General features: G+C 32.7%; 3 protein-coding genes and 1 long non-coding RNA gene across 6 annotated transcripts; 1 reads left to right on the forward strand and 3 right to left on the reverse strand.

Annotated features, from left to right (window-relative positions):
* Positions 1 to 275: 275 nt before the first annotated feature.
* Positions 276 to 12,563, reverse strand: LOC138187714 (acidic phospholipase A2 PA4). 2 transcript variants are annotated; one of them, XM_069128799.1, is made up of 4 exons: positions 12,327 to 12,563; positions 5,896 to 6,150; positions 4,933 to 5,270; positions 276 to 3,859 (listed from the first exon to the last, which is right to left on the reverse strand). In XM_069128799.1, exons 2-4 carry the CDS (start codon positions 6,148 to 6,150, stop codon positions 3,760 to 3,762), a joined length of 693 nt encoding a protein of 230 aa, XP_068984900.1. In that variant the 5' UTR covers positions 12,327 to 12,563; the 3' UTR covers positions 276 to 3,759. The 2 variants fall into 2 exon arrangements, with proteins under 2 accessions (XP_068984900.1, XP_068984899.1); XM_069128798.1 differs by lacking the exon at positions 12,327 to 12,563 and adding an exon at positions 10,672 to 10,695.
* LOC138187717 (uncharacterized) lies at positions 7,494 to 10,571 on the forward strand. 2 transcript variants are annotated; one of them, XR_011175247.1, is made up of 5 exons: positions 7,494 to 7,642; positions 7,798 to 9,233; positions 9,322 to 9,833; positions 10,252 to 10,358; positions 10,437 to 10,571. It is a non-coding gene; the product is annotated as an uncharacterized LOC138187717 (long non-coding RNA). The 2 variants fall into 2 exon arrangements; XR_011175248.1 differs by lacking the exon at positions 7,494 to 7,642 and having other exon boundaries at positions 7,844 to 7,981; positions 8,230 to 9,233.
* A 754-nt stretch (positions 12,564 to 13,317) lies between the features above and the next one.
* On the reverse strand, positions 13,318 to 15,920 carry LOC138187715 (apolipoprotein D). Its single transcript, XM_069128800.1, has 4 exons — positions 15,801 to 15,920; positions 15,593 to 15,719; positions 14,902 to 14,997; positions 13,318 to 14,065 (listed from the first exon to the last, which is right to left on the reverse strand). The coding sequence occupies exons 1-4, from the start codon at positions 15,918 to 15,920 to the stop codon at positions 13,596 to 13,598; spliced, it is 813 nt and encodes a 270-aa protein (XP_068984901.1). The 3' UTR covers positions 13,318 to 13,595.
* A 1,869-nt stretch (positions 15,921 to 17,789) lies between these two features.
* On the reverse strand, positions 17,790 to 20,156 carry Cdk1 (Cyclin-dependent kinase 1). Its single transcript, XM_069128797.1, has 4 exons — positions 19,980 to 20,156; positions 19,307 to 19,602; positions 18,774 to 19,093; positions 17,790 to 18,696 (listed from the first exon to the last, which is right to left on the reverse strand). The coding sequence occupies exons 1-4, from the start codon at positions 20,014 to 20,016 to the stop codon at positions 18,453 to 18,455; spliced, it is 897 nt and encodes a 298-aa protein (XP_068984898.1). The 5' UTR covers positions 20,017 to 20,156; the 3' UTR covers positions 17,790 to 18,452.
* Between the last annotated feature and the right edge of the window lie 302 nt (positions 20,157 to 20,458).

Genomic DNA, 20,458 nt, shown 5'->3' on the forward strand with positions numbered 1-20,458 from the left:
TTCATTAAATACAGCTTATTTACACAAAAATATAAATATTAACTTCAATTAATTACTAAATAATAATCAATGTAGTATAAGGATACTATAGGTACAATAAGAATGTCCACTTATTTTTGTCCTCGACTGTATCATAGAAAACTTTCTAGTATATAATGTATATGTTGCATAAAACATTTTGAAATTCCATTATCACTAGGATGAGACAGTCAGGTTACTCTTTTCTTCGATCATTTTGTATTAAAATAAGAAGTCAACATAAAACAACGCTAATCAACATTTTCCAGAATTAATGTTTATTTAAAGATAAGAAAATTAGTTGGTAAGGAGGTAGTCGTTTATTTTTCACAATACTTTTGGTCTTTGATTTAACAGAAATCAATACAGATGCAGTTTATTATATCTCAGATATATGTATACCTTAAACTAGTCTTTGATAATGTATCAAGATTTTTATCAGATTTCAAAGATAAATGTATGAAGAATCGTGCAAAATTAATACCATTTCTTTATGATAATATACATATTCTCTGTGAGAATGTCTATTTTAGATTAAAATATATATATAAGTAATGTAATATAAGCGACATTATTGCGTGCACAGATTAAAAATGAGTATATTATGATATTGTACTTATTATAATTGAAAACTTAATTGGGTATATGTTAATATATATTACTCCATCTCACATTCATTGATACAGCTTAATCTCGAAGATTCGGTCTATTCATAGGTAAATTTCACGTTAAAAAAATTTTTTCAATTGTGTTATCTAGAAATAGCTAGGCTGCGGATATTTATACAAATTCATGTCTTTATGGAAAAAAGTAACGAAATGGAACCGAGATAGAGATTTGTTTCACTTACTAAATATTATAATATCTACATTACTTCGAATATTTTATCTTTTAATTTCGAATAAATGCATAAAAATCTGCAGTCCATCTATCACTTGAATCGTCAATTCCAAGTATGTACTATAAAACTAATTTATATAATATATTAAATATTATGCATGTTATACGATACACTGCGAATTTTTATGTATTTGTGCAAAATTTAAAGATACAAAAATACACAGAATTTATGTTAGATACAAAAGTATATAAAATATCCAAAGTAGAGTATTTCTTATAATTTTTAATAGACAGGAGAAATCTCTACTTAAGCTCTATTTTTTTCAATTACGTTCATAAAGGTATAAATTTGTATAAAAATCCGCAGTCTAATGATAATCCAAATACTTTCGTGAGCCATTGTACGAGTCTCTGGAACTGGCATAATCCAACTTTTCTTTCAGTTTGTCTCGAATTTGTTGATTTCACTGTACCGTTGGTCAATCAAAGGTCTTCAGGAAATAAAATGTCACTGAGATATTCTCAACATAACATCAATGTGACACGCTCAATCGATTGCACTCTTCCCCGGCTGACCTTCTCGAAATATTTACAAAGTCCGGATAATCCTCGGTCGTCCAGCGACAACTTCCGGCACTCTCAATGCCTCATCGATTATTTGGGCACGAGTAGCCACAAATAACGGTCGATTGCTTATAACATACCTCTACACGAGTAAAACTGTACAACATGCTTACGTCTGAATAATTTCAATCACAGTAAAGATTGTGCAGGGCCGTCGTCATTCTGTTCTCTCTGATGTCTTCGTTTTCTTTCTCGACCACTGCTCAAAATAATTAGTATTCTTTTTTTTATAGTAAAATATTGTTAAAACAAGGTCAAAAGACGAAAATTCTCTGTTCAGGATGAAAAGGTATTAGAATTCTTTTCAATAGATCATTGAACAATTTTTAAACCTTTGTTTGTCTTAAACAATTTTTGTTGAAGAGATACTAAACAATTGTTTGTTTTCTTTTTTAGCAGAAATAAAGCTAATAAAAGAACGGAGAATCTCCAAATAAAGAAATTATTGTAGGAATGACGAGTTATCTTCTTGGTTAACAAGTTAAAAGAAGATTAGAGAGTTATGTGAAAGATAAAAGCGTCAAGGGTATTTCTGTGTCAACATGTTTTTCAAGTTCTAGGACGTAAGATATACAGCTAGACGAGAATATGAAATATTTAATGAGGCTCAGACATTGAACTCAACTTGTGTAGCTTCACAGCGAAAATAAGGAATAACGAATCTGTTTGATCAAGTGTCTTCCAGACCATTTTGAGCAGTGCGAATGAAATGAATTATAATCTTTCATGATTTTTGAATATTTAATCCGCATCGTTATCTCTGGTGCTAATTTTGTCTTGCATCGGGTACACGAGCGGCCTTAAAAATGTCTTAAATGAGATAGAAATTCGTTGAATGCACAAGTTTCAAAGTCTAAGCTATCAAAGAGGATAGAAAAATCGTAAACACAGTGGAATTCATCGGTACGTTGTAAATCCATCAAGTTAATGTAGAACTAACATCATCTGTTACTTTATAAAAGAATTTAATTCGATGCGTCATTACAGTACTCTTTAGCGATTTGTAATAAATTTTAATAAATTCCTTTCAACTTTCTCCGCATCAACTTGATGGATAATCCTAATCTAAGAAGGATCGTAGCTAATGCCGCGCGTCTTTATGCAATTGCATGCATTTGCGTAACGGCAATGGCGACGAATGATATGCAAGAGACGCGAACTTTATTTCGGTACCATAGTTCCGGTAAAGCCTTCCTTTATCGCATTCAATCGAGCAACAATTATTCAATAATCATATTGTATCTTATTTCTTCCTGTTGCTGAACTTTGCTTCAATTTAAATTTACCAAAAAACAAACTAAGTTCTCACTACTTTGTATGTCTGCGGTGAATTACTTTCTCTTGTTCTTTCTACGAAGGTTGATCACCTAAACCGTCATTTTTAAAGTTGGAAACACGTTAAAAGAGTAATATTGAGCAGTAAAATTATGAATTATTTTGTCCGTATAAATTTGATTCAATTATTTATACGTGACGCCCTTGAAGTTTGCAGTCCTTTTTTTTCAAATTTTGCTCCAATTTCTTTTCAAGGGCATTCGAGATATTGCACAATATCTTTTCTACGTTTCATTTCAAGATTATGAAACAAAGGGCAAAATAAATTTTCGTAGCAACACGTCGTCGTGCTGCAACATAATTGCAAGGACGACAGGTGTTAACATTTGCATAGCCGTTTCTCGCTTTCAGACCGTTATGAACCTATCTGTTGTTACCCTCTAATTCATCTTGTTCTACTCAAGGATAACATTAGTTTGTAGATTTTTATAGCTTCTAAATTCTCGAAGACTTTTAAAAGAAATTTTTAATTCTACAAGAGCTAAGAAACACCAAGTTCTTTTTCTTCCATTTGAGATAGAAAAGAAAATAAATATTCCCACATCTTTCTGTCAAGATTTTCCAAGAAATCTTTAATTCTATAAAATCTAAGAAATCTCGTCTTATTTCTCTTTTTCTTTTACTTGGAATAAGCCAGAAAAACAATGAAAGAAGCTAATACCTTTTACATTCACCAGGAATTAAATCTTTAGATTTCAAGAGCAATCTCAGAGTCAGCGAGAAAAAATGGCATTCCAGGGGAAGCAGTGACCTGTAACAATGTAAATTCATGAATGACCAGGAAAGAAGATTCCCAGACAGGTCGGTTGTGCGTGAAAGAAAGAGAAGGGGCTTGCGAGGTACGTGGCTGAGGCGCGTGCAATTATCCCGCTCATTAGAACTCTGTTAACTGGCATCACTTCAAAGGCTATCTGGTCCGTTCTTCTTGCGTTTCCGCAATAGCTAGTTCATGTTCAAGGGCATCAACGGCACGTACTTGTCGCTTGGTTGGAATTTGTACTGGGAGCACAACCGGTTCGACTCCGATTCCGCGTAACCATTTCTGTAACAGACCAACCACGTAACAATTACATCGATTACGATCGATCATTTCATTGAAATGTTACCATTGGCAATGTTGTGAAATTTTAGATTATTACGATTAATACAATCTACATGATCTGAAAGTTTATCGAAATTAATTCTTTACGATGAATGTGTTAGAAGCCATAAGAAAAACCCATAAACACCATCACCATGATCATAAATCATCACCAACTGATACCTTGTGGGAATAAATTTTTAATAAAATTACATCTAATCGATGGACATATGCAGTCACGAAAATACAAGTTGTTTCTTCTTGAGAATATCACGCATCACCTGGAAGACTGTCTTGAGGAGGAGGACCTTGTAGGTGTAATAGTCCCGCGGCGAGTTAGGATACTCGTACCGTGTCGAATTCACCCAGATATGGGGACAACTAAGGAGAGTCGGTGATGTAATTATTAAGAGCGTATTTAGTCGTTGAACACTGCGGGAAGATAGTTTTCGCTTTTACTTTTTATACATATGTTTTGGATTATCCAAACGATACTAAAAATTTCTTTCTTTTTTCAGGGAAGTATTAAACGAAGAAGGCCAAAAAATACCAAAAGCTTTTCTTCGAAGAAATATCAAATAGAACCAAAAAATATAAAACAATTCTTTACACTGCTAAGAGGGTAAAAAATGAGACACTCTTTGGTATCATTTTCAAACATTTCCTTTTCTTAAAGAATTTTTACTGAAAGAAGACTAAGAAACTTTTTCTTCTTCCAGTAGAATATGCATGAAAAATTTCGAACAACTATTATTTGAACTCAGTATTTTACAATTTCTTTTCTGTATAACTTTTTAAACCATTCAGAGGTTTAAAAGAAAAAAAAGTTTAATTCTACACACGATCGAAAAAAGGAAAAAGATTTAATTGCTTAAACAAGTATTAAATTTAATTATTGATTAAGAAATTCATTAAAATAGTATTCGAATAAAAATCTTCTGAAATAGAATATTTTCAAAAATTAAACAAACGAAACTCCCTAAACAAAGATATTTCATACGAACGTAAATTCTTCTAATGTCTTTGAAACCTACCTCTGCCATTGCGAGCACGGACGCCTCTCCTTAAAACAAGTCACTTGTATCACGTTGAAGAAAAGGGCACCAAGGGTGTTCGCCACTTCGGAATTAAGGTTCTGCAGGCATCTACGGAACTTGGCATCGCAGTCACAGTGGGACCGTGTGAACGGTGAATTGTTGCATATGCCATTAATGCACTCTTTAGGCGATATCGTGATCGGACAGTGGTCGTGTTCTCTGCAACAAGCGTCCTCGCCTGCGTGGTGACCAAGGTCGTCGTACGATTTTGCCAAAGTGCCTGGTCCACACCATTTTGTGCCTGGATAGATCAGTCCACTGCCTGGAGGTTGGTCCTGACGCAATACAGAATATATTATTTTTTTTACAATTTCCTAAATTCTGACTCCTCTTGCACAATAACGTATTAGCTAATAATATCAATGAATTTTGACAATTTTGGAAAGTGATAAGTATAAGTTGTACGCTTCTTGTGCATAAACAATTTTTTATGATTTTATTATGTTTTTTTTTGATGTTATATTTTTATTATATGTATACTTTCGTAATTATAAATAATGTAATTCCTGAGATTTCATGAAGTATACACATTGTCTGTGTATAAAGTTTTAATCTATCTTAAATGAAAATTTAATTAACAAATATATGAAATATAAATACTTTGGTGTGTGGAAATTCTCTTAGTGCATTATAAAAGTATGAATTTATTCAAAGAATAGTATGTTTAATTAACTGTTATTTGAAGTATTAATTCTTTGGGTAATACATTGTACAAGTGCGAGTTTATCTAAAGAATAATGATTAATTTTTATCGTTAGTAATGCTACTAGAAAAAAAGAATTCTACTTACTGCTGCGACTGTCTGTATAATCTACTTCTACCAAACGAATCAAGCGTTCAATCAACTATGATTTTATTCGATTTCGTGATGAATCAACGTCTGAAGAGAACGATCGATACCTTTCCCTTGTCACGAGAAGCTTTACACGTTTCCTCCAAGTCTGCTACGAGGTTCGCCGACATTTGTCGGACCTTTTTCGGGTCAGCTCCAAGGACCATTTTCTGAATAACACCACGGTCGGTGTACAAGGCGCAGAAGGGTGCATCGGCGTGCAATTCAACCATTCTGGACATTGTGGTGTCTGTCACGAGAACACTAGCTTCGGTTTCATCTCCCCAAAGCGTAGGTATTAACAGCAGAAATACTGCAAGCATCTGTTTAAAAAAGCAAAAAGAAGAAAGAATCCAAGTTAATTCACCAAATCCAAAATATCAAATAAAAGGAATTTTTCGGTTAATTCAAACTTGCTATTATTATTCTCTTGCATCAATTTATCTCACAAGGATCCTATATGTATTCATTTGGTGCTGATAAATATTTATATTTTCTTATTGAATATCTTTAGTAATTCTGGTAAAAGACATCGCAAAGCTAAAATTGACAATTTATTAAAAGTGTTCTTGTCATCAGTGACATCATTAATCGAAAGCAAAACCTACTTTCGCTGCAGGTATTCTATTATTCTGTAAAACGATCACTATATCTGATTCTTAATGGAAACAAATTTTTGTCCATTAATTCGTTTTTTTAATCTTTGATTAGATGAGATTATACTCGTAGATAAATGTTCTCAACGGGGACAGTGGGTCGACAATCTGTAAACGTTTCTCAACTTTGCCGTGACTACATATGAAGTGTACAAATACCAATATTATTGTGTCTTAGCCGCATTTCGTCCTCAATTTCACTTAAGTACACAATATTAATGCTTGTGCAAAACCTGAATACTTTTTATACTCGTAGAATATTATGATTAGATTATTTAATGTAGTATAATAGAGTATCTTTTACATCTCTGTTGAAAAAGCTATATCCGAATTTTATATAATATTTATGTATTGTTTGAGGTCCAAAGATTGGATGCTGAGTGTTAATTAAGCTTTGTATTACAATTAGCCAATTCATAGAAAATGGATCCATCCAAGGATATATTGAGCAATATTAACAGTATTATCAAAATAGAAAAATTACAAAAATATTATAACACATTTAATACAGAATTAAAACATGCTGATATTGTAATATATATACGTACATACATATTTATAACTTTTTCTTAATAATTTTTTTTCATTACAATAGTAATATGAAACATTCGCACATATCTACAATAATTCTTCTCTTTCTACATATTTTTATTAAAAATATCAATTTCCATAACTGACGATAAATAATATCTTTATTTTCAGATTAACTTTAAAGTCTGCATGAACACTTGGATACCCATACGTTTCACCACTGATATGTTCCTATCGTAACACCCCATAATGATTTGGGGACTGGAGAATCCTCCAATTATGATGACGCGGATCTAATGGAAACTGATTGCGTTACGTGGTCAGGACAACGTGACGTTTTTTTTTTCTTAATCCAACATTAATCGTTGCTCGTTGAAGTAACCGTTCAAATAAATTGACCCGCAGGAATTCCGGTCGCTTTAACAAGCGAGTTAGGGGGTAGATCAATTAAACGTTATGAAACGATGCCGTTCCTTTGCCAGGCGTGTATCCGTCGTGTCCATAGCAAGGATTTACCTTGAGTTTCTTTCTTTGCCAGACATTCATGACCAACGCATTTTATTTCTTTTTGTCTCCTTGACATATTGATCAAACGTTCTACTTTGTCTGTTGCGTTGTAATTTATCCGGTAAGGATATAAGACTATCAACATTTAAATGTATCATCTTTAAACTGTCGCTTAACTCCGATAACGCAAAATTAATTTCCATTCATGATTGCGTTTTTATTTATACTAATTAAAACCAATTGTTACATTTATCAATATTTATTAACTGTATACAGTTGCCTGGGATAAGATTAGAAGCAAAAATTGGATTAAAGAGTTTCATTTAAAGTACCAAGATATACCCAAGTACTTACGCATCTATTAATATGGAAGATTACAGTTCAGTTCAAGATGTTTATTGAGAGATAGAGAAATTATTTTTAGAATAGCAAGATACTACAAGATAAATGACAATTGAAGGTATTAATAAATATGACTATGTGCGTTTGCATGTCCATCAACAATCATCTTCCTAAGCTGGCAAGGCAATCAGACCAGAGAAGGTCCATGAATCAATCCTTGTGTACGTCAAATTGATCTAGTCCCCTTTGTATTTTTGTGTAATTTACTTTGTAATTTAAATACTGTAATATTTATATATATCATAGCAAAATACATAAGTCTTTTTGCCACGTACTTCTTTTATATTTCTTTAATATCATCTACAGACCAATGACGATTCTATCGACACTATCACCATCAAGCCATTCACGCAATAGAATAATACTCATTGCAGCGAGACAATGCAAAAGCACTTACTGTCGATTTACAAAAATCGAAACGTCCAAATCAAAAGCGTCCACTAGACACTGTAGCGAAGATCTCAAGTTCTCCGGATCACATCTAGATCTACATCTATCACCATCTATTCAAAACCCGTAAAAAATCGAAAACTTCTACATTATATGAAAATAAAAATTCAAGCTTAACATGTACATAAAATTGCAAATTTCTCTATTAAAAAACGCACAATCTTCTTTTAGCCTCAAGAAGTAGAAGAAAATCTTCAATAGAGGATCGCGAGCAGAGGATCACTCGATATCTAAGGTTTGAAATCGAGGAAAGAACACCCGAAGTAGTGACTTGGAGGATCGTCGATCGACTAATGCTGCTTCACCTTTCTAGAGAATCGCTTTCAAAGATCGTTCCAAGGACGACAATCTTCGTAAGGTCGCTGGTAGATAAGGAACAAAGACCGAATCGTTTTGAAGGCTCCGCATCCACTGCCCTTCTCCCTGACACGTCGAAATCGCGAAGGAGATCGAAAAATAAAAGCGGAGATGAGACGCTGGAAGACGAGGGCGATAAACGAACTTGCGAATCCCTGTTACGAGTTATTAGAGACTTGATACTTAAATGATTTTAAATGGTTTTTAAGTAACCTTCCGAGATTGGCATGAATGTAAATTATCGTTTTCTGTGCCTACGTTCTTTATTTGTCTATGCAAAGAAGAATATGAAACGTGGAAAGACATTTAGATACTTTGTATGTTGTTGTTTGCAGAAATTAATTGTCAGATAGGCCAAAGACGATCGAATTAAATACGTGACGAACTTTTCGAACGACTTAATAATTGGATTGAAGTCAGTGATTTTTAGTGAAGTCGTTCAATTTTATTCTATTTTATTATTAATTTTAAAAATTGTTCATCCTATCTTGTCAATTATATCGGTATAGGACCATTTTTTGCACTATATATAATATATGATTAAAACGGATATTTATGTTGTATCATTCTAACTGCTAAATTCATTTCCAGATTAATTTGGAACATGACCAATGTCTCGTTACAATGCTGATGATATTTAAAAATATTTTATACGACACGTACGATATGCAGATAAAAATTTTATACTGTAAGTGTGGAAATATCTTCATGAGCCACTGTAAGTAATAACGTCAAATGGATAAATCGACGAGGATTGGTACCATTCAACGACACAGTCCGTTCGATCGACAGAAATTTAATCTAATTAGCGCGATTAGACCGTCCCAGTTCAGGCAGTCGAGCGAAATCCTGCGAGCCTCACGCGAGAATCACCAACCCTATATAGCGAAATTGAGCCAGAATCTGGGTCAGCCGGCCTCGTTGACGAACTTGTCTCTTGAACCTGCGCCAATTCACACCGAATAGCCCTATGATCAACTGGTAAATCAAGCGTGACTCAACTATACTGACCCACCTTCATCTATTTACAAGGGTCACCCATCATAAATCATCATTACACTTTGTTTTATCCGACATCATCAACTCCTCATAAAAAAAATGATGTAAATTTCTTTATTTACTAATCTTATTATGGTTTATGACTTTCTTTTTTATGGAAAGCCTGTCTTGATTTTGGAAAAAATGTATACTATTACTTTAAGTATTGACACCCATTTATTGAAAAATTCTAACAAATTTTCCTTTATTTAGTATTTTCCAATGAAATGACAGATTTGTAATATAGTAACTATAAAATATCAAAATACACTGAAAGCCATTGACTTTGTAATAAATATTGACAGGTGTCTTAATATTTCTGATTGCCAGCGTAAAAGAATTATATTATTAAAAGTAATTTATTCTAAGGCATGAAGGAAAATTGTTTTATAATATCGAGTTACATGTATAACGTGTATAACGTGTATGCCAACTGCAATTACTTATATCTGAATTTAATGTTAATCTTATCTTTTGTTTTAGGCTATAAAAATTACTAAGGATTACAACAGAAATTGTGCATTTACAAAATTAAATGGAAAAAAATCGTAACATAATGACCGTTCACTTATTAATTATAACCCAATTAGGTAGGCTAATAACCATTAGCATGGTATGACCATCAGTCACCAAGTTACTTTTTAATGATTCCTGTTATCCCTTTCCAGAAAGAAGACGTGCAAATAATTCTCCATCCACAAAAGCAAATGTCAAGGAATTTACTCTATTGCTCAGAAGTATTTGGATTGCATACTTTTGTCAAAATTGAAGTATTGCTTTTGCCCTTTAGTTTCTCATTAATTTATACATTTTATTAACATTCATGTACTGTTGCTATAAAAGTATCCAGCTACTTATGGGCAACAGTGTATTTAGGAAAACCTACCCTGCCTCCACTCTTACCTGTTTCATTACAAGCGGACCATCTTCAATGATGAGGAATATTCGTACAAAGCCAGCAAGAACCAAGAATCAAATCACGATCCAATAAATTGTATCAGGCTAAGCTCATTCATGAAAGAAATGAAAAAGCGAGAATACAAAGCACGGTGAAGTATCATAACGAAATGTCGCGACGAGTGGCCGAGGAATTAGCAAATTAGCCAGAGTTTGACGTCAAGAACAATTCACGAGGAATCGTTGCTCGTTACGCGTACCACGCGCCGCTTAAGTCGATCAATTACCCTGTGGAAAAGTCGTGCACGTGCAGTGGTGAGCATGTTTATCGCAATTTCACCAGGTCAGGATCACAAAGGACAGGCAAATTCAGTCTCAGATGGGTCAAATCGTCCGTTCTGTCTTGTAGTTTTAGACGTTGCAAGTGGATCGATTTAGTAGAAACGGATTTTATGAAATTGATTTGAAAGATCGAGTAATAGGAGACACGTTCGAGTCGAGGAAATAACGCGAAACTCACTGAAAGAAGAAACAAGGTGCGCAAGGGACTGCCAACCAACTCCCACCTCCGGCTGCGCACCCCGGAAACCGCAACGCGACTCGAGCTACTGCAGTGCGCAACAACCCCTCAACTTACCTTCACTGATCCTGTGAAATTCGTAGAGTTGGATTTTAAAGGTAACCAAGGTGCCATTGGCAAATATTTGGAGATTTAGTATTTGTTAATTTGAATGATTATTGTCGAAGGAAACACTGGACATTTTATTTTAGACAAGTTGAAATGTCAATAGTTTAAGGGTTTTACATTCTCTAAATTCTTGGATTTTTAAACCTTTATATTTCTAGATTAAAAATTTTTAGATTTTTTGGCATTTAAATTCCTAAATCTCGAATTGACTATAATAATTGTCCAATTCTCTAAATATTACAAATACAGCTTTAATTTATTACCTTTTTAAATTTGATATTTAAACGAAAATTTGGTATTAAATGAAAATAGCGCATAATTACAATTTCTGTCTTAATAGTCTATTTTATCGAAATATTGTTGTAAATGAATCGTTATAAACAAATGTTGAACACTGGAACGATCGCTATTTTTATGTAATGAATACATTTCGAACATAGATATCTTAATGGATGTGTAATTTCACTAACAAGAACTACAAATTTCAAAGGTGAATACAATTTCACGCAAAGGTGTCTCCTTTCGCTCAATTTATCTGAAATTCAGTCCTAGTATGTACCGAGTGATTCCGCTTCCTACATAGACGATTATAAAAGATTCCTTTTGCGTAGTACTTAAATATTCACATTGTTTGAAAAGTAAATTTTTCGGGAATATCGTTTATCGATTCTTTGCGCGTATTCTTTTAGGAATTATATTCTGAATAATGTATGCGTCTGGAACGTACGCGTCTTGAATATAATTTTACACTTTTTCAATTTTATATCTTCCGCTGAAATTATAACTTATCATTTCCAATTAAAGAATTATATAAAAACAAAAAATGAATGTATCAACAATCAACGCATTTTTCATTTCTGAATTTTGGAACTTTTAGATTTTACAATTCCTATATTTCTAAATACTTAAATTTTGAAAACACTAAAAAATCAAAAGACGAAAAAGCAAAAGAATAACAAATTAATGTACATACATTGAAGGATAACTCCGGATGGTTTTCACTCTGAATCAGTGATGGTAAACAGCAGTCAATTTATTGTCTCTACAGGATCACGATTCTCGAAAGATCTCTTCGGTGGTTGCAGAGATCCGCGGACGTCAAAACAGGGTAGTTAATCGTAAGATGTCCTTCTTTCTGGATAAAGATCCGCTTTATGATCTCTCCAACGGCTGCTATCAAACTGATCGTTGAAACGGGTCGTCAGGATACTAATATTCCGTGGCATACATATACGAACCTAGTGGTCCAGATTACACGGGGGAGATTCTGAATCACGTGATACGTCGCATGTTTGCAACCGTACAACATATAACTCTGTCTGTTGTAAATAGATCGGATTAATTTGTCCGCGGCGCAGGATATGCTGGCGACGTTCTTCCTTCCGTCAGAGATTTTGCAATCGTTTTACGCTTTTAATACCCCTCAATGCAAACCAATTGAGACCAATGCGATTCTCTTTTCTTTAAACATCCGCGACAGGACTGCCTATTGTCGCGGATTGAAATAATTGAGAACGATTGGAAACTTGTTATGCAGTAATTCTAGATTTCTGTACCTCTTTGTTATTCTCTTGTATTACTTGCAACGTTTGAGTTCAATAACGTCTCGCATCTCATAATTGTAAAACCATCCAGAAACCATCAATTTTTATATATTTTTATATTTTAGGTCTTTATTATATATTTTTATATCTTTATGTATACAAAGAGTAGTTCTAGATCTTCATACTTTTTCTCGCACCTCATGACTAAGCTGTGGATGTTTATGTAAAATTATATTTTTATCAGAATGATTAAAAAAGATGATACATGAATATAACGTGTGCTTAAAATCGAAATATTAAGCCAAACACTTAAGTGCGAAAAAAGTATGGAAGATTTAAACTATAAAAATATTTCTTAAAGCATATAGTTAATTATATATTAAATATAATAGCTTCTTATGGAATACATACAAGAAAACCTTATTTATTCGCATTAGGACTTCATTTTATTTCAATCACGTTAAAAAAATAAAAATATCATTTTGTTCGTTACATAGTCTTTCGTTCTCGACTCGCGTCCATTTCTAATTATAGCGTACGCTGTTGTAATCAATTATTCTCTCATAAAATTTCAGCAAACAAAGTTAAAGCAAAAAATACGAATATCCCTACGGTAAAAGGTCGAGTACAGAAAGAAGGAGGAAAAGCATTGATCCTCATCGAGATTTATACATTTAGAATGAACTTAAATCTAGAATCTAAGGAATCCATTCGACTTCGTTCGTTTCGTAATTCCTCGTAATGGCTGCTCTGGTGTTCGCCTCAGGTTTGCTAGTACTTTTCTCTTCACTTCCGGACAATTTATGGTATACTTTGCTTCCTGCACTGGCCACCCATTGGACACCATCGCCGATTTTTTCTCCAGCTTTACGAACCACGTTTCCAAGGTTCTCAGCTGTAAAAGTATTCGGATCCACGTTGATGTCCAGACTATTGTTGCCGTGAGGACATCCAGATTGAGAGATGATACTCAAATCAAAAGGATCCACGCCAGACTGGGCCAAAAATTGGCGTATCTCGTCCACGTAACTCTTGTCTAATTCTCGGTGCCTGGAGAGGATCGTCGCACTTTGACGATGAGCGAACGTCAGCTTCTGGCATGTAAAGATACCAGCGTAGTTCGCGTAATCTGTAGCGAATACTACGTGAGACGCACTTCCGGCTACACCTTTAAGTAAGTTAAATTGCTGGTTAGTATGAGTAATTGGACAATTCGTTAGGGGGAAGTTGATAGCGGAGCCAAACACTGAGGTGTTTGATGAAGTAATACTATAATATTTCATTTCACATATAGTATATAATATTTTATTTACATATAGTTTTAGTGCAGTACCATGCCGCTATATACAGGGTGTTCCGGCAATTGTAGTACAAGTCTTGCTTTCAAGAAAACAGAATTCGAAGATCTTTAGTTGACAATTAGATTTAGTACACGCGCATGATAAATTTCCAAATTTACTTCCTTCGAAAACAAAGTCTCTTACGAGAAAATTGTATTCTACATTTTTTACTTATTTTCACGTATAGAACAATCTCTTGTCGGTTGTTTACTTTTGTTCAAGCCAGAATTAGTCAAATTCAAGTACTTAACAAATTTTCGAACTCGACTTTCTTAAAAACGAAGCGTCGTATGAAACAATTTTATTCTATATTTCTAACTTGTTTTTTCATGCAGAATCAGACTATTGTTGACACGATTGCCGCAATATCCTGTGTATTTAATTGTATATATCTTGTTATTCCATTATTTATTTAAAAGAATGCTTAATCAACTCACATAAGAATATATAAGAGATATTATCTCACACATTCAAATCCAAAAAAATTCAATAAAAATCTCGAACGATTTTAGACTAGTTAACACCGCATATCAAGTTAACAAAGGCTAAAACCATAAAATTGAACTCAGCAATGGCACTACTTTACCATGACTCAGATTCTCCTTAAATCCTTCTGAAACGACGAAGATATATATATTTCGTGGAACATGATCATGATACTTACTAAGAGGAAAACGAACTAGCATTCGTGCCGGCGTACTCGGTTCCGGAACGCTCAATTCACCGGTGTAATGATACTCGTGCTTCAATGGCGTAAGACCTGTACATAGAGACGTCGTTTCATTACGGATAATTCATCCCACTTGCCAGACAGTTATCCTATTGACATGCTTTTATGGGTCCTGATGGGATCCGACGTTCACCTTCTTTATTAATTCAAAAGCTTTCAACAATATATACACACCCAACGCGACCGCGTCATCTATAAGAGAAAATCTTGCCCTTTTCGAAACTTCGTCGTCGATTATTGTTACTATAGTTCATAATGTCAGATGCACCTTTACAATCTCTATTATCCTTTGTGTCTCTACGAATCTTGTTTCAGAATTTTCTCCTTTCATTGTTCCTCTTTGAATTTTAGATTTCTTCAAATTCTGAACACTTTTTCTATCGTTAACCACTTCGTTTTCATTCGACTGCGAATGTATATGCATTTATTGAAAATTTAAAGGTGCAAAAGTACATAGAACGCAGGCAATGTCCAAGAATATCATAATATTATACTATTTAAATATGAAAAATATATAGATTCAATGTCTTTAATTCTTCTTTAGTTCTTTAATTCTATTAAAAATATATAATATTTACGTGAGAGGTCCTCAATTTATTGATCACCTGGATTTTATTTTTCTTACCTAATATTGGGTGATTGGAATCCTGCGTTATGACGTATTCGCCCGGTTCTTCTCCACGAGTATAGTTGTAAGTAATGCAATTGCTAGCAGTCGATGTTTTCTGGATTACGTACCACACGCCTAAAAACTAAATTTGCTAAATTATTATAAACATATAACAGAATGAAGTTAAGAAAATTTATTATAGACGAAAATATAATTAACATGCTTTGTTCATTTGAAATCCCGGCATAGGTGGCACGATGGGGCAAGCCCCCATGTGATATGTGTGTGGCCTAGCCAGGATAAAGCACCCCAGTAGGAATGTTAAAAAGAATAGGGTCTTCATCTGTGAAAGAAAATTTTTAATGATAATTAAATGGAAATGATAATTATAGTAGTGACCTTTTTATTATTAAAAATTTTAATTTTTATCAAATAACACTTCTAATTATCAGCTATATTTCTACATATCAGGAAAATCCCCGAGAAACAAATTATCCTAATTTATAGAGTCAGTGATTTAGTAAAGATATATCAATTATCAATAAATTTGTCTACATATCAGGAAAATTTCTGAGAAACAAATTATCAAGTTTACAAAGTCAATGATTTCCCTATAGCAATATAGTTCACTTATATAAAATTATTTTTATCTTTATTTTAAGATAAATGTACAAAGATATCTCATTTCGTAGAATAAGTCATAAATGATAGTTGTAACAGTAAACAAAGAAACTTAAACTTAAATCGATTCATCGTATATAATTTAATAATACGACTCATTATCAGGGCTCTTGAACCTGAAACAAAGAGCAAAAACCATAGCACGTCCGGTAACGCTTGAATTTTCTATAGTGACAAAAAAAAATATCACGAAGAGCAAAGACTAAGATCAACCTTGATGACCTCAGGGCTCAGTTCCAGAAACTATTTATCACAAGAGAAAAGTCATGTTTCTTTTATTATTCACGGTTGAAAGGAGAACGATATATATACTTCGCGCCACTACAGTACTAATTAGCGTAAGACAAGATAGACAGGCATCAAGTCTTTGTTTGTAGAATTATAGATTTATATAACAAAGTAACAAGCCAAGAACCTCGATTCGCTTAATGCTATTCGTAGCACAGAGATATTTCTCCTTGAATGAAGAAAAGGAACTAAATTAATACCATTTTATCTTAAATGCCTTACAAGATATTTAATAAAAGTTGGCATTTTTAAAATGTATTTAATAAAATTTATGAATAAAAATTACTATAACAAATACTATAATAGAGTATTCTGGAGCATATGAAAATATGAATCCTGTTTAAATATATCTACTCAAGTGGCGACTACCATTTATGGCGTATTTAAATTGCAAACGCAAAGATAAATGCAAGTACAACGTACCTACTGATGTAAAACGTAACGCGTTTAATATGTTAAATTAAACGAGCATACTCACTGTTAGGTGACGTTGTCAAGTTCTGAACTGGTACTGTAAACAGTAGCTTCAGTGGAGGATTTTATGAGACATTCCCCACTCTCAATCCAATTATGGGTCACGCATACTTTGAACGGATTAAACACGTTGTTTCTAAAGAATCTGTAGAAGTACATCGATTTCTTTTGTTGCCTTTCGTAAATCTTTCTTTTTTTTCTTTTCCATTATACTACAATGTTGAATTATTAACAGAATTAGTACAGAACACAATATAATTAAACCATCTTTGAACATTCTGAATCATTATTTTATAACTACACTGTGTCATTTTTATAGAAAAATAAAAACAACAGTATCGATATCTTTTTTTTAAATATAAAACATCATAAATATGCAATATCCTATGATGTTAAATTTATATTTATTTTAATAATAGGTTATTGTTTGATGATTTATTACATACAAAATATGAGATAGAATTTTCTAGATCTTATACGTATCTTTTCTCACAAAATCCAGTTTGTTTACGTCCATTAAAAAAAGCTGAAGACACGGGTGCCGCATAATTTCGCTATACCGCTGCTCGTGATGAGTCATCCTTGTTCGTAACTAAATCAAGTTAGTCGTTCTAGGAATTGCAAACATCACGTACAGTTTTATTCTTTTTATTTCTCTTTGTAATAACGTAACTTAATTTACATTATGAAATAAAAGAGAACTGAAAAATCACACTTACAATAAAATATAAATCCTGAAATTTCACGTTTAGAACAATACATTTAAATAAAATGTAGTCATTTATTTCAAAATAAAAGTACAAATGATATATTTTCTTAATAAACGTGTGAATTTCTCAGTGATACATATAATATGGCAACAGCGATATATTCTCAACTGAATTCCTAAGACCTAGTGTGCTATCTTCCTTAGAATACTTACAATGCTTACTCCAAATTGAGAAAAATAATTTTCTTATTCAATATATAATGCAATGATATTTAAGAACACTTGTGAAAGCACTTATTTTGGATGAAATGAATAAGTAATAAGTGAAGAAAAATCTAAGGTAAATCCTAAAAATATACAATAATATCACCACACAGCTTCATCAATAACGTTACACAACTTTTATACAGCAAAAATGAATCATTCAAACATTAATCTCGTACACAATATTTTTTTCTTGAGTATACAATGATTTATTATAACACCTATTAAAAATTTGTGATATTGTTCGAATATATCATAGCAAAACAAAAGTTCGTTACATAAATTTTCCATAATGTGAAATAATGAGTGGTCATAAAAAAAATTGTTAAATGCGTTCATACGTACGAATAAATTAACATTTCAATATACCCTGAGACATATTCTCTATGCAGTCACACAATTAAAACGTTACAGTATCTGTGTAGGATATATTCCATCCATTTGTATCAGTCTTCGGTATTATAGCGATGGTATTTTCGACATATCTAAATCGTTGAAGTAAGAGTGTTTCAGAATAGCACGTGCAGATATTCTATGCACAGGATCATAGATAAGCATCATTTGTAGCAGATCAAGCCCGTCTGCGTCTAATGTTTTAACTTGTGATTCCAAATTGTTTGTTATCCAATTTGGAAATGTAGCTTTATAATCTGACAATTGTGTTACGCCAGGCCATATCTCTTCGGTAGGTGTCCTCAGTATCCTGCAAAATATCTGTTATTAATTTATATTCTATTAAATAGCAACCTAACATGCTACTAACATGCATACTCAACATACCGAAATATTCTAAACAACTGATCAATTTCACTATCTCCTTGAAATAATGGTTTCTTTGTTGCCATTTCAGCAAATATACAACCTATACTCCAGATATCAATGGCACATGAATATCTATTAGTACCAAGAAGGATTTCTGGTGCTCTGTACCATAAAGTGACTACTTCATGTGTATATACTCTGACTGGTATGCCAAAAGCTCTCCCAAGACCAAAATCTGCTACCTTAATCAATCCTGATTTGTCAATTAATAAATTTTGTGGCTTTAAATCACGATGCAATATTCTGCGTTTGTGACAGAAAAGAATAGCACGTGTAATCTATGAAAACAAATTAGAAACTTATTTCAATTTCCACAAAAATATTATATAACATTTATTAATCCATATAAGTCTATGACCTATCTATTACTTGATTATATTAACAAAGTTATTTGACTTAATATGATTAATATCAAATATGACTTGCCTTAAATCATGATATAGCCTGTGTAATGAAGATTTTATTTCATATATTAGGAATATATTGAATACCTGAAATAAATAGGATTTAACCATTTTTGGCTCCATTAACTTTCCACTACCCAAAGTATCCATATATTTCTTCAAATCCATAGTAAGATATTCGAAAATTAAATATAATCTGGTCTCTTCCATCAGAACATCCATTAGTCTGACAATATTGGGATGTGGCAATTCTTTAAGCAAAGAGATCTCACGAATCGCTGTGGATGGTATTCCTTCATCGTCACTTTCTAAACGAATCTTTTTCATTGCTACAATCTCTCCAGTTTTCTTATGCTTTCCCTTGTACACTACTCCATATGTACCTAAAAAAATGTTGTTTGCTGTAATACTACTCTTTCATCTTCACATAAAACAACAAAAATCACAACTTACATTACAAAAACAAAATATAAAAAATATACTCATAAGCAATTACTTTACAACTCGATTAGATTTCTTAATAACTACAACTTTTAAAATACTTATCTTTATTAAAAGGTTATTAAATCTCGATATGAAACACGAGTCTAAAATTTGCAAACTCAATAATCAATTACAATATAAATTACATTAAAGACTAGTTGTCTACATTTTTACATAGAGTTAGACGAAATATTTTTGGATAACGAATAAAAAGAATTCTTGAGCAAAAAATTAGTTAGAGAAGCCCAATTTACAAAGTACTATTCAAACCATTTACCTTCACCGATCTTTTCAATTTTCACGAAATTCTCCATGATAGATGCTGGTTATTAAATAGGAAACTGACAGATATATTCTTTTAAACGTTAATATTTAATATAACTTGAATATGTATCAGAAACTTTCCACGTATACCGTCACGTAACGATTAAATTCAAACGTCGGTACGCCATGATATATACGTTTGAATGTGCAATGTTCGGTATGGTTCGTGACAAGTCGGCATTGCTCTGGCCAATCCTGGCATAGATACGTCACAAGTTGCAATAGTAACGCGCTCATGGAAGTAGAGCGGTTGCCAGCTGTTGCTTCTAAGCCCGCGTTTTTCCCCTATCCGAATAAAAATCGTAATTATTAGACTGCAGATCTTTAAGCAATTTCATATTTTTATTAACATAACTAAATGAATGGAGATAATATTTCTTATATATATTTTTGCATATTATGTGCATTTTGTACATCTTTGCACCTTTAAAT

Source organism: Bombus flavifrons, chromosome 15 (genome assembly GCF_040668555.2).
Source record: "Bombus flavifrons isolate JBK064 chromosome 15, iyBomFlav1_principal, whole genome shotgun sequence".
NCBI classification, from domain to species: domain Eukaryota; kingdom Metazoa; phylum Arthropoda; class Insecta; order Hymenoptera; family Apidae; genus Bombus; species Bombus flavifrons.